The sequence below is a fragment of the Rhynchophorus ferrugineus genome, unplaced genomic scaffold (genome assembly GCF_030347505.1).
Source record: "Rhynchophorus ferrugineus isolate W39M unplaced genomic scaffold, kcgeb_rfMv2 rfM4, whole genome shotgun sequence".
Classification (NCBI taxonomy): domain Eukaryota; kingdom Metazoa; phylum Arthropoda; class Insecta; order Coleoptera; family Curculionidae; genus Rhynchophorus; species Rhynchophorus ferrugineus.
The window spans coordinates 23,802,614-23,816,089 of NW_027472583.1; the positions used below are offsets into that span (position 1 = coordinate 23,802,614).

The following is a 13,476-nucleotide window of genomic DNA, read 5'->3' on the forward strand; positions in this document are numbered from 1 at the left end:
CTGCATTATGTATATGCCAACTATATTACAATTAAATAGACCCTTTCTAATGTAGAAATTTTGCAAACATTCTTCATAAATGTAATCAGTTTATTATCCTGCTTTCATCAATGCAGTCAGTTATTGTTGAAACCGCACTGCCTCTGGCCGTTGGCCAACATGTAAAACGTTTTAATACAGCAGTAATACTTATTAAATTGCACATCGGTGACTGAAATATGTCTGATGCACACTTTATAATGTAACGTGATAATTACAAGTTTGCCAGAAAAGAGCTAGCTAGTTTATTAAATAAAACAAAATTTTAAAAATGAATGTATATATAATATAAAAAAGTTAAATACAAATTAAGTGGATCTAAAAAATTTATTACAATAATTCCTAGGTCCTTAGTTTCCATCAAATGCTTCCAGAAATATTTTTCTTTTCTGTTTAGATTTAGTGATTCCTGTTGTTTTTTGAGTAAATTCAAAATTGTGTATGAATGTTGCCAGTGCTCGTCCTTTAAGATCCAATATTCGATAATATATTCTTGTATGATGGCATGAAAATATATTAGCAAGGATACCTGAATATATTTTGGTGGTTCCCAAAGGATTACCGGTTTCCTCAGGTCTCATTTGATTGTCGGAAATATTCACATTTTGTCGAATAAGTTCGAACTCCACTAGTTTCTGACCTTCCAAGGGTTCTCCATCACGAACAAACTTACCCACAGAAATTGATGAAGGAGGTACTGTGGAATTTTGATGCAGATTTACGGTTCCATTTATGATTACATCACATTGAGTGACATTTTGTATAGGAGTAGAATTTTCCTGTGGATTTATAAATATTTATTTCGAATTTATTTTTTCGAGTTTATTTCTAAAGAATATAATTTTTTTTAAAGAGAAATTATTCGTTCTTATCATCAGAGATAAACTTTTCAGGACCGAGCGTGTAACGATTAGTATTTATTATAAGAAACTAGCAAAAACAGGCTTAATATTCGGTCTAGATTTTTGTCAAAATATAATATTAATACAAAGTTAAATCTGTTGAGTATTGAATCAATATACATGATATTTATGGGAAATTTACTATTGTACAAATTAAAACTTCTTATTAAAATATTATCAGCTGAAGCAGAAGCTTGTGGATATTTCAAGCGACCGTTCTTTGTCAAAGTAACTTCCAGATATTTGCTTTAACAATGCAGTACTGTTGAATACAAGAAACATTCTTAACTTGATTAGCTGAAGAGAGTTACGAATTTATCGCACTAGGTCGCAATCTGTTTCACTTGATCGGTCTGAATAGCAATGGAAAAAAGATACTTTTAATAAATAATATTTAATATAATTTATAATAATAATAATAATAAATATAATTTTTTAACTATATAAATAAGACACAAAATCGTTGCTATCAATTTTCAGTTGTTTTGGTTTTAGCTAAACAGTACCCCGTCGAAACTTCAAAAAGTTAAAGTAACCAATGCCAAAATCGAATTAAAAATATTACTAAACAGTTCAATAATGAAAATGTTTCTTGTCATTAAAATTAAAAATTAATTCCTATTCTAGGGATACAAATAATGTTTTACATTTCCAGTTTCAATGTGAAATGTGTGTAGTGCTGATTATCATAGTAGTTTTGTTGTAATAAATGCAGAATATCTGAGTTTCTGGAAAGTATATGCAATAAATTTAATTACAAATTTTAGAATATTTGTGGTGAAAATACATTTTCCTCATTAGAAACGCAGTTTACACTTCCTGTAAATGTGGAGCATACAAAAGTGTAAATATGCGAAGCATACTGCATTCGACGTAGTTTTTGAAATGAAAGAAGTGATTATAATTTGTATTGAAATACGATCAACATGGATGTAACATTTCTCTAAAGACTCATTTTCTGCAATCCCAATTGCCCTTTTTATAACTAGTTGTGGAGCTGCCTGTGATAATCATTGGACAATTTGTTTCTGTGATGGAATACAGATTTAGGATGTCCTAGAGCCTCGCCAAGCAATCCTCGTTAAATGTTGCTAGTTTAAGCCTAAAGATGCTTCAGAGATAATCTACCAGAGAAAAGTAAAAAAACAGCCACCAAAGAATTATTTGTTGGAGGTAAGTGTTAAGGATTATTTAGTTGGTTTTAACTCTGTATTTACCACTAATCAAAATCAAGATATTCAGAAACTATTAAATGTTTCTTTGTCATTTGCTTTAATCAAAAATATTGACTCGTGTTTTTTGTGTTTTTAAATAAAATATTAATTTTCAGAAACTACAATGGCATAATTAAAATATACTCACTACTAGACGTTTTTCTATGCGCACTCCACTCATTTGTTGCCAAACCAACTCCTGATGTTTTCCGGGTATATGAACATTTCTTTTCTTCCTGGCCGTGCATTTTTTGTCCGTCTGACATAGCTGTATTGCTCCTGGCTTGACACCAGAACATTCGGAATCATCTACCAATACGGCGTCTCCATTTAGTTTCGGATTCTGTTTCAGGCACTCAACCGGCCTCGTTCGGACACCTCCTTTTTTCTTGCAAGCATGACACCGTCCCCAGCTCCCCACATTCCATCTAAATTATCCTATTTTTACATTTTCTCGTTTAGTGAATTCACTAACCTAGCTTTGCATGGTTGTTCATTGCATTTTTTAGGCGGCTGGACTGGCTTGTTGATACCTATACAGAAGGTGGGGCTCACTCTGCCGCCTTTTTCTTCCATGCAGCTCCATATAGCTTCTTGAATACCGCCTCCACACCTGGCACTGCAGTCTCCATATTCGCCTTAGATATATTTTAACTTAGAAAGAACAAACTTTTAAATACTAATTCGTTGTTTACCAATTTCCCAACTGTAAACTGGTTCGTATTTGTTCTGTTCATCTTCCTCAGCCCAGCTGTAGTAATATCCGGGATTCCCAAACGTCCCGTCAGAAGACTTATAATACATAACCTAAAATGTTTTGTTTCAGTTTTAATGTATTTATGAGAAAATAATAGTCCAAAAATAAGATATTACTATTTCATATTATTTCATATAAATTAAAATACACAAAAATATTTCATTACGGCGTTTATTGAGAAATTCCACCGGCAGTGTTCCTAGATTAGAAATATTTAAATTAAATCCTTCAAATACCTAAAATACTATCACTACGAGAGATATTTCTAATAAGAGACACTGAAATTAGGTGAATACAGATTTCGTAGTAATAAAACATTTGCTTCTGGTATATAATATTTTAAAATAAATTTGGACATTTAGGAAATTTAGTTATATAAAATAGTTTACATTACATAAATAGATTATATATAAAATAATATATGAAAATATATATTTATATATATTTTTGACATATTTTTTAGATAATTTTGGTACCATGTGGATCATTCATTAATATATTCATAATATTCAATTATAATATTCATTAATAATTAATTTAAGCTAAAGTTAATAAACATTATATTAGCTAATATGGTTTGGTTCGCTTCAATCTTTCGATTTCTTGCGCGTTGTTCAGTAATTGTATTTCTTTCATGATTTAATAATTTTACTTCATGTTTTATTACAAAATTTTCTTATAATAACTTCGGGGATATATTTGATTTTGATGCCACCGTGCAGTTTTTCGTCGGCTGATAAATCAGGTTTACGATCTTAGATCAAGTTGGAAGTATCTTATGACTAGTTCATGTAGTTGTTTAATTATTACTTTGACCTTCTTTCTGTCTAACGCTATGTTTCCAGTTTAATTTTCCATCTAGACTGGGCATCTCTCAAGTGATATAGTGAGGTTTCCGTCTTTTTTCCGCAACACAAACATGGACAGATTTCAAGCTATCTGTATTCGTCTGCTGCCTCTAGTCTTTTTTATAAATCTACCACTTGTGATTCATCAATAGTTCTGGAGTGATATATGTCCTTTGTTATAATGTATAAACGTTCTTAGTGCTTTTTATTTAGTTGTCGCGATATGGATAGTACATATAAGAGTCCCAAGCTACAATGCAGATCTTTGTGCCATTTTAAATTATTTCTGCGTTATCTTAATAGGATGCTTGATTTTCGTGGCAAGCCTTTATATAAGCCAGATGAAATGTCATCAATTCGAGGAGCCATTTTAGTATTGAAGCTGTTGTCAATTTCCATGGCAATTTTCTCTGGAGAAACCTATAAAGCTGGTTATTGATTCGAAATGGTCGAAATGGTTGATTATATAAAAATGATAAATAATTTGTAAATAGTATTTTTTTTGAACAAACAATAAGATATATTGTAAACAATAGCTAATTATTATTCATTACTTTCTTTCATATTTCTGGTAGGACTTGAGTTTCACGTTGGAACATTATTTTTGTATATTTATTTTGGTAAATGTTGAAATACTGATTAGCCATGTGGAATCAAGTCAAATAAATCGTTTCCTTTAAATTTTCTTTAAAAACATTTCAATTATAAACGAAATGGGTTTGAAACAGATTGAACTTATTTTTCATCTTATTCCTTAATGTCTGCATTGGACCATGCGACTTGTAGAAGTCTTTGTTTGCGCTTTCATAAAGTTACACACAATAAGAAATTATTAATTATGACAGATTTGACACGAATATTGTTACAGAAATAACCTTTATAATTAACAGTTATGATGTTTTTCAATTTTGATGGGTCCAGTTTGGCAGTATGTGCAGTCATATTGTTTTGCAATGCTTGTTTAACTAGTCTTTAGTGCGAAATCATCATGATAATGTACACGTTTGAGCTAAAACTCCAAATAGTTAAAGCTTGTTAACAGTTTGAGTTTAATTTCTTACCAAGTTATCTAAAGAACATTATTGTATTTATTGAAAACTTTGAAAATACATCCAGAAAAAGTTACTGTTCGGTTAGTATTTTAGTCAACAGAAAACGCTACAAAGCGGTTATAACTGTATTATTTTGGTTTAAATTGAACGGCATATGATTTATAGGTCTATCCGAATAATCTATAAGAGGCCAATGACATTAAAGTCAATATTATTTAGATTTATGATCAAATTAGCTAGCAGCCGAATCATTGTGGACTTGAATCTGTGCCACCATGAGAAGATGAGGCGGATAATAGAATTTCAAAAAAAATTCTAATAGCTTACACGTAGCTTATTAGACAAATTTATAATTTATAGGGTATTATAGGACTAGAGCATTATAAAGAATACCTCTAAGCTATCTCCATCTCTAATATTCTACAAACCTTCGTTACTGTTATCTCATATCGTGACAAGTATAATTTCAAAACTAGAACTAATTAGTTCAACTATAGTGAACATTAGCTTCGGTGTGGTTTGTCGAAAATTCATCTTAAAAAAATCCCTAATAAAAATCTTTCCACGTTATTCTTGAAACAGTTCTACATACTTGATCAGTAATTCGATTAATAACTACCGTCTTAGATTAATTAATGAAGCGCTAAAAAAATTATGAAACAATAAAAAATTAGATTACAGACAGATATGAACTAGAAATTATCAAATATGATTTTTCTTTATTACTGCTAAAATAGTATCTTACCCATATAGCTAAATCTACGCTAATTGGACCATTAATAAAAACATGATCCTGTTTCTCCGATTTACCTCTCATAAAATATAAACCTCTGGTTCCAGGAATTTTGAAAAATCCTCTAAATGAGGACTTCCTACAAATTATCATGGATATGACAAATAAAATTAGTATCTTTATGTATTTACCCGTCTTTATTCAGATAAAATGTCGGTGCTTTTTTGTTTCCGTTACTGATGGCAATAATGTTTGGAGATTCTTCCACTTCTTTTATGAATATCTTCCTTGATCCCATCGGAATTTTAGCGAAGACATAATCGTTTGGCACTGAAATAATCATAGGATTCACCAATTCATATTACATGAATAAATGCAATATTACTTTTGGATGGATCTTTTATTTTGTCGTCATAGGTCCCATCGACTATTTTACAAGTAGTTCCGTCGCCATTACATATTCCGCATCTGTCCTCTACCGCGTCGGAATCCAGCTTCAAGTCGCAACCTACGGGCTGATCAAAACTTCGCGACAAGCCTTTGAATAAATATTTTGCCCTACCCGACAAACTCCCGAGATGCAAACATCTCTTGTTCCTGGTTTACATAATGTGCCGTCTTTCACGCTCTCGAAATCATATAGGCCGAGATCCTTCGTAAAACAAATCAACGAGCAAGGCACATCTGTTAGAAGAATAAGAGCAGGTCAAATAATTCTTATTTAAATGTCAAAAATATTATCATTAAGCGGTCGAATTAATTTGTGGCTTTATAGAAAAGGGAGCGTAGGTGTAGTGTAAAAACTTTCCAAGCATATAGGATTTTATATGCTTAGACATGCCAAATAAAGTATTTTTACTGTGTTAATCATTTAGAGTTATTTTATTATATATTGAATGCGTGGTACGAGGGGCAATAAAAAATAGTTTTCCCACATTTTATCCAGATGTAAGGCAATTTTATTGCAAAAAACAAACCATTTGACAGCATGTACTTTAAACTATGCTTCTACATAGTTACTAGATTTGTCTATGTAATTTTCCTGACAAGTTATTTACTTCTGAAAACCCGCTTCTTCGAAGAACGACGCCGCTAGGCCGCTGATGAACTTGGTGACCGCTTCCTTTTTTTTGAAGTCGCTGGGAGCAAGATCAGGGCTGTAGAGGATATGATCAAGCAATTTCCAGCTGAAATTGTCCAATAGGGCAGTGGTCTGTCGAGAGTCTGTCTTCCCCTCCGGCGATTTTAGATGGCCCCTTTGAGTTTCGTCAGCGTCTCACAGTATCTGCTCGAATTTATTCAGGTCACTTTAGGCATAAACTCGGTAAGCAAGACGCCTTCTCAGTCCCAAAACGCCGTAGCCATCAATTTTCCTGCCGAGGGCGTCTGCTTAAAATTTGTGGCCTAGGCGATCCGGGATGGCGCCATTGTATCGATTGTTCTTTTGTTTCCGGAGTGACGCAGTGACAACACGTTTCATCTCCCGTAATAATGACACATTTGACGCGATTGACATTGTGGATTTCAGAAAGCATGTGCGGAATCCACCGCACACACCTTGCGATAACCAAGTTTTGTGTCAAAATGTTGTCGATAGTTATTTTCACAAACCTCAGGAACCTGGTCAGTCAGCTCCCGAAATTTTACTCTTCGATCCTCGTGGAGAATACGTTCAACCTTTGCCACGACTTCGTCGGACAGCGATGGCCCCCCGCTCCTTTTCGTCGTGGACGTCTGTGCGTCCTTCAGAGAACTCCCTGCATCATTAACTAACGGCTTAGACGCTGATGCAAGCTTTTCCATAAACTTCTTCCAATTGTCTATCAATTTCAACAGGTCTAAGCTTCTTCCCGTGTAAAAATCGAATCATTGAACGGATTTCACACCTGGAAGTGACGGTGATAGCGGGCTCCATCGCGAATGGTTGTTAGGCCTGCACGGGGCGTCGCAGCGATCGCTCCTAGTAGTGGTATTGGAGTGGGGGGAGCAACAATCAAGGCGGTGTTGTCAGATGTTGCCTAGCATCTCGCGCGGCATCTGTACAGCGTTGGGAACCTAATTTTTTACTTTCCCCTCGTATATTAATTTACATAACATAATTATGGACTAACCGAAGTTATAGGTAGCACTCCATTTATGGTGTTGTTGATCTAATGGACTTGGTTTTAAGTTTTGCTGCTCACATTGGAACTCACGATATGGGGTAGAATTTTCTGGACAAAGCTGTTGGTTTATTTATATGTTTTATATTTTTGCGTATATTAATTTTTTACATTAGGCGCTTTAATGTATTCTGGTCATTATTTAACTTTAAATAGGGAGTTATTGAACACTTTTATCATTATATATTAATCAAAATGTTTTCTGTGATTTTCTACATTTTCCATTTTTCTGGCGATCAATGGCGAGATTGTATCGGAAGAAAAATGTGGGTTTAGCAACGATCGAACCATCAACACATTTTCGCAGTTCCTTAGTACTTGGTATTTAGTATTACTGGCCAATCTATGCTGTATTGATTAGTGCTATTTTTGGGGAGTATGCTATTCCGTATGGAGTATTGGGGAGTGCATCATTCACAAGCTATGCAAGACTTAGTGATGTAACACAAAATGTAAACCAAACTTCAGACTTGCAAGTTCTTGAAGACCTTGAAACATGTGCTTGAAGATATCATAAATTCGCTATTGAAGCTAAAGCGTTTCTCTAAAGAATGGAAAAATTCGCCCGTCGCAATTACTCCAAAAAAAAAAGTCAACTCAAGTCCATTCTATAGACTATAGGCCTATCGGCCTGATTTTTTTTCAAGCTCACAGAAAAAGTAATCCGACATGGTTTTAATGTCTTTACAGACGTAAACTACATAAGTAACTTGGAGCAAAATCAGCAAAAGCAAATCAAGAAAAAAAACTTGGTTCATACAAAAAATTATTGCATGCAAGAGGATGACTTTGCCTCTGTTATACGATATTGCTTGTTTTCTTTTGCAACAATATGTCACTGAATTTGACCAAGTGGGCTTTGTACCTGTAGTAACAGTTTCATTAGCTTTAAGAGATCGTAGTATACTCATTTTCTGATCACGCTCTATCAACATTTTGCCGTTTCTTGGATCATTCTCACCGAATATAAACATCTAGAAATAGTCGATTCATCAAGCTGTTAAATCAAGTTATCAAGTTAGGTTAAATTATTTAACAGTTGTTTACGTTGATACTTTTCACCGCTATCTGACTCTGAACAGAATGCATGCAAGCACCTTATCTTATTAATTATTTATTATGTACCTGTACATTGCATAACTTCATTCTCTTTCTATCGCCGGTACAATATTTCCCTCTGTTAGCTGGACTGGGATTATCGCAAGTTCTTTCCTGAAAAGCTATACCTCCACCACAAGTTCTACTACAAGCAGACCATTCATTCCAATCACTCCAACCGCCATTAATTGCCTCTGGTCTTGAACCCATTGGAACGCATTTTTGCTTGTAGCACCACTGCAATATTTTACATTTGTTTTTCTTTTGTACAATTAATTAATATTTGTACTACCTTATTCTCTCCACATTTTGTGCCGTCCACAGGACCTTCGCCCTTTACCCCCGTGCACGATGTATTATTTCTCACCATGCAAGTAAAATATGAACAAAAATCCAGCCCTGGCGTACGACAAGCTCCCCTGCTCTCGGGGTATACTATTCTGCATTGTTCGTCTGCATCAAAAACAACGCCTGGCATATGATCGACATATGGATACAACGAAATGGATGGTTCATCATTCAAGCATTCTCCTAAGTTTGCACTGAGCAGAATTATTCGAAAATCATTAAATACCGATAGGAAAATATAAATAACATATCTACTCAAAAAATAATTTCAAATCATTGCGCGAACAGGGAGACCATTTTGTGGTAAAAGTATGGATGTATGGCGACATAACGTAATGGGCACCATCGGTATCAGTAACGTTGCAAGGCTTCACTAGTTCATCATGATCAAGACCTAACCTAATAAATAATAATATTAATCTAATATAATTTTAACTATTTTACCTTTACAAACGTACAAATGTCCAATTTCATGAGCAATGATAACGGTTAGATGTCCTAATCCTCTATCTTCATTGATGGAGCCTGCTTTTCCGTCAGTACTGCAGGCTGAACCTATATTGGCTAATCCTGTAGTTTCACACCCTTCTTGGGTAGCAGCGTTATCGCACATATCGTATCTAAGAAACGTTAATTATACATAACATCTTTCGCGGATTGTAAACTGTAATGTTGAATAAGCAATATTTAACATTCTATTTAAATAGGTTTATAATATAGTAACTGTTATAGGCTACAAAGCGTGTTACTCCAATAGGTATAATTAATTGTGTAAATTCAGGATTGTTATAAGATTTAGACTACTGAAAGTTGTGAAAGGGGAGCTCAAGTGTTGTAGAGTTGCAACTGGAACAAGAAGGAGAGAAACTAGTAGGGGTATCATTGTAAATAGCTCATGAAAGTAGATACTGGGTAGTCAGATACTATAGTGAAGTAACTTTAGAAGTGTAAAGTACTTTGTGAACTTATTTACAAGTTGAATATCTTTATTGAAGCATGGAATCATTCAAATTTTCAAGCATTTATTGCGCTGCTCTAGATTTTTCAGAGAAATACATTATATAAATTGTAATTATTTTGATTACTGTTGGTTATACGATCGAATCAAACATAACGCGCCATTTTTTCCTAATAAATCTTGCTAATTCATGATAATTTATCGAAACAATTTCTAGAATTTTTTAATGCATGATGACATAACATATATGAGGATAGAACAAATAGTAAATGCCTGTATATAACATTTTTTAGTTGTTTATACAAACTTTCATTAAATGAAAATCATCTAATGAAGACTTCTGCGGAATAATTCGACCAATTAAAATACAGTCACTGTCAATTATTAATAAAACTATCCTTTGACCTTTTTGCTTAATACCTTTTTAAAGGAATTAATAGTGGATCATTCAAATGCATCATTGAGTGTATTGTTATATTGCTTATATTACATTATTTAATAAGAAACTTTTAAGGAAGGGCAAAGCTACTAAACTAAAAAAGTTAGTTTAAATGTTATTACATCTAAAAAATATAAAATCTCCCAATGGTCTGAACAGAGTTTGATTTTCCAGGTGCTATAAATAGTATCTTGTTAATATTAATAGTACCTGGATAACAATACACCGATGTCGTGATGTGTTGGACTATCTTTAGGTTGATTGATTCTATTAACCCATTTCGCAAAACTGTTCAATGTTTGGAAGGCGTTTCCGGATATTTGCAAATCAATTTCTTCCTCTTCTTTTTCCAAATAAATTACTCGAACTACTTCAATATTGATGACTTGGGCCGTAGAATTGTCATGATACAGATTGTTTACCTGAACATTCGACATAATATATTAGACACTATTACAATTTATATTTAAATCAAAAAATGATTACCCCATTCATTAAACTCATCACATACAATTCAATATCACGAGCTTTATGGTGATTTATGAAAGATTTGTCACAAACTACGGTGGTTTCTACATATCTTGGGATGTTAGAATGCAGCGTGGCAGTCTCACTACGTTTATTCATATCAGTTGAAATATTTTCTTTAGCTCTAAAATAAATAGGGTTGATAGTTAGAGAACGAGATCTTATAGAATATCCCGGGATATTATGTTAATAAAATAAAAATTAACTTTTTGCTCGTTTCGCTTTCCCTGGTTGTTTTCACACCGCATTTAGATAGGCCATCTTCTGGTAGGTCCTCGTAGACCACGTGCAGATGATGCCCTTCATCATTTGGAATATGTTCATCTACCGGCTCAATGAAATATTTCTTATCCCCTATTATCATGTATCCGATCTAAAATGTTTTTATATGTAATTATATATAGGTTTATTTAATATTGTGTAAAATATAAGGTAGATTGCTATAAAATCACATATCCCTAGTAATATGAATTCAATTAATACACATCATAACACGTTGCGTTTTGAAAATGGAGATTTCTGAAGGTAATTTTCGCCACATTTGGTCACTTTACTTCCGAAAAGAAAAAAAGAGATTTGTAGACGAGTGCAATATCAGGACCATAGCTTGGAGTTCTTAATGAATAGTACTCAATATATGTTGCATTTATAGGGTTAATATATTGTTGGGAGCTAAGAACATTATACAGCTGTGTATATTCATCTTCAACGAAGATCAAGCTACTAAATCGTTTCTGATAATGAATAATGAAACATTTTAACCTTGTAAGGAAAAAATTTATATCCTTATTAAATTTAGTCATAACCATATTTAATAATTGGAAGTTTTAGGATTCATAAAATATTATATTTTGATTAACAGCTAGGTGTGTTACATGATTGCTTATCATGCAAGACTTTCAACAGGTTTTTTTACCAACAGTGTTTCCTATTAAAGTCATAGCATAGCTTTATATGGCTCAAAGAATACAAGAGGATTTAATTTAGAAGATTTGAAGAGAAATAAATGGTAAATAAATAATCATAATAAACACCTAGAATTTATGAACGCTGTTAAAAAACATACGATCTGGAGATTACATGTTGTGTCCTGCAAAGTATCTTGAAAGTTTTGTACGTTATCATATTTATTTTATTCTTTTAAATCATACTATTTTTAGTAGGTAATTTATTATTATTATTAGTTAAAATATAACAGCCTAATAATAGTACAAAACCATTACCGTTTTGGTGTATATTCCAAAGTGTGAGTCAATTTTGCAAGTTATTTCAAATTTTTAATTTATTCCAGTTAAAATTTACTATATCTGATATATAGATAATTTTTATATTTACCAATCCATCACAGGTTGATAACGCAACTTTAGATTTGTCAATTCCTTTAATTTTGCCTACATAGTGACACAATTTTTTATTTTCGATTCCCCTTATATCTCGTTCTTTTATCGGTAAACTGGCATCGCGCTTCTCAAACACCAAGTTTGGATGAATGAAATCTCGATTTGGCCAGAGATCCACTTGATAAGTTACAGATTTTATCGGTATTCCTGGAATTATAAAGAGTAATGGCGTTAAACTAACTTACCTAGATAATGTTTTGAGTAAATTTATATAAAAATATCTTTTCAGATTTTCATTAACTAAAGTTAGTTATAGATTTAACAGTTCTAATCTGTACCATAATGAATCATTTCGTTGTTGTCTCTGATATTTCTTTTGTGACGTTCCTTAAACATCTCGGTGTTGTAATGATAAAAGTGTGGAATATGGAAAGCTGTAAACTCTCCTTCTGGAGAAAGTTTATGAGGAATGGACAAATGATAGTTAATGATATCTCTGGTATAACGCCCTAGAAATAATTATGTAATTATTAGATATTAAAGGTATTACTATATTTACCATGCATAACCTTCCCATAAATATTTGTAAGAAATAAATATGTAACTATTGTAAAAATATATTGCATTTTTAAAATAATAAAAAGTGACAACAAATTTGACACAATATAGGCATATTTTGTTTTCCTGCGTCAAATTTCTTCTTATATTAACGACATGTGGCGTTTGTGCATAATTTTTATATAAACATTGTATAAATATTTTGATTTTAAACTAATGACAATAACCAATTCTTTTAAGTGTAATTTAAAGGAAATTTATTATTATCTTTCCAATTTTTTTAAATATGTTATTTTAAATATATATATTAAAATGTATATGTGTTATATCGTGCGCTTATTACGGCCCTGGTTAGGAAGACTGTGAGGCGGTATGTTTATTTTAAAATTGAATTGTGTGATGAGTGAGACGTCTAGGCGTAGGGGATTTCTTTATACTGGAATAGACAGCTCGCCCTCCAACAGTCCCCAACGTTTTCGTTCTGTAAAATAAAATGGATC

The 13,476-nt window shown here is 32.7% G+C and overlaps 2 protein-coding genes across 2 annotated transcripts; both read right to left on the minus strand.

Annotated features, from left to right (window-relative positions):
* Positions 1-327: 327 nt before the first annotated feature.
* On the minus strand, positions 328-9,769 carry LOC143194804 (A disintegrin and metalloproteinase with thrombospondin motifs 7-like). Its single transcript, XM_076401522.1, has 14 exons — positions 9,612-9,769; positions 9,409-9,552; positions 9,098-9,347; positions 8,833-9,042; positions 7,657-7,768; positions 6,108-6,229; positions 5,931-6,060; positions 5,737-5,875; positions 5,558-5,684; positions 2,851-2,962; positions 2,631-2,793; positions 2,304-2,583; positions 569-818; positions 328-502 (listed from the first exon to the last, which is right to left on the minus strand). The coding sequence occupies exons 1-14, from the start codon at positions 9,764-9,766 to the stop codon at positions 390-392; spliced, it is 2,307 nt and encodes a 768-aa protein (XP_076257637.1). The 5' UTR covers positions 9,767-9,769; the 3' UTR covers positions 328-389.
* A 669-nt stretch (positions 9,770-10,438) lies between these two features.
* Positions 10,439-13,054, minus strand: LOC143196328 (A disintegrin and metalloproteinase with thrombospondin motifs 12-like). The gene is made up of 7 exons (XM_076403994.1): positions 12,978-13,054; positions 12,757-12,927; positions 12,414-12,625; positions 11,285-11,451; positions 11,037-11,202; positions 10,761-10,972; positions 10,439-10,451 (listed from the first exon to the last, which is right to left on the minus strand). Exons 1-7 carry the CDS (start codon positions 13,042-13,044, stop codon positions 10,439-10,441), a joined length of 1,008 nt encoding a protein of 335 aa, XP_076260109.1. The 5' UTR covers positions 13,045-13,054.
* Positions 13,055-13,476: the final 422 nt, after the last annotated feature.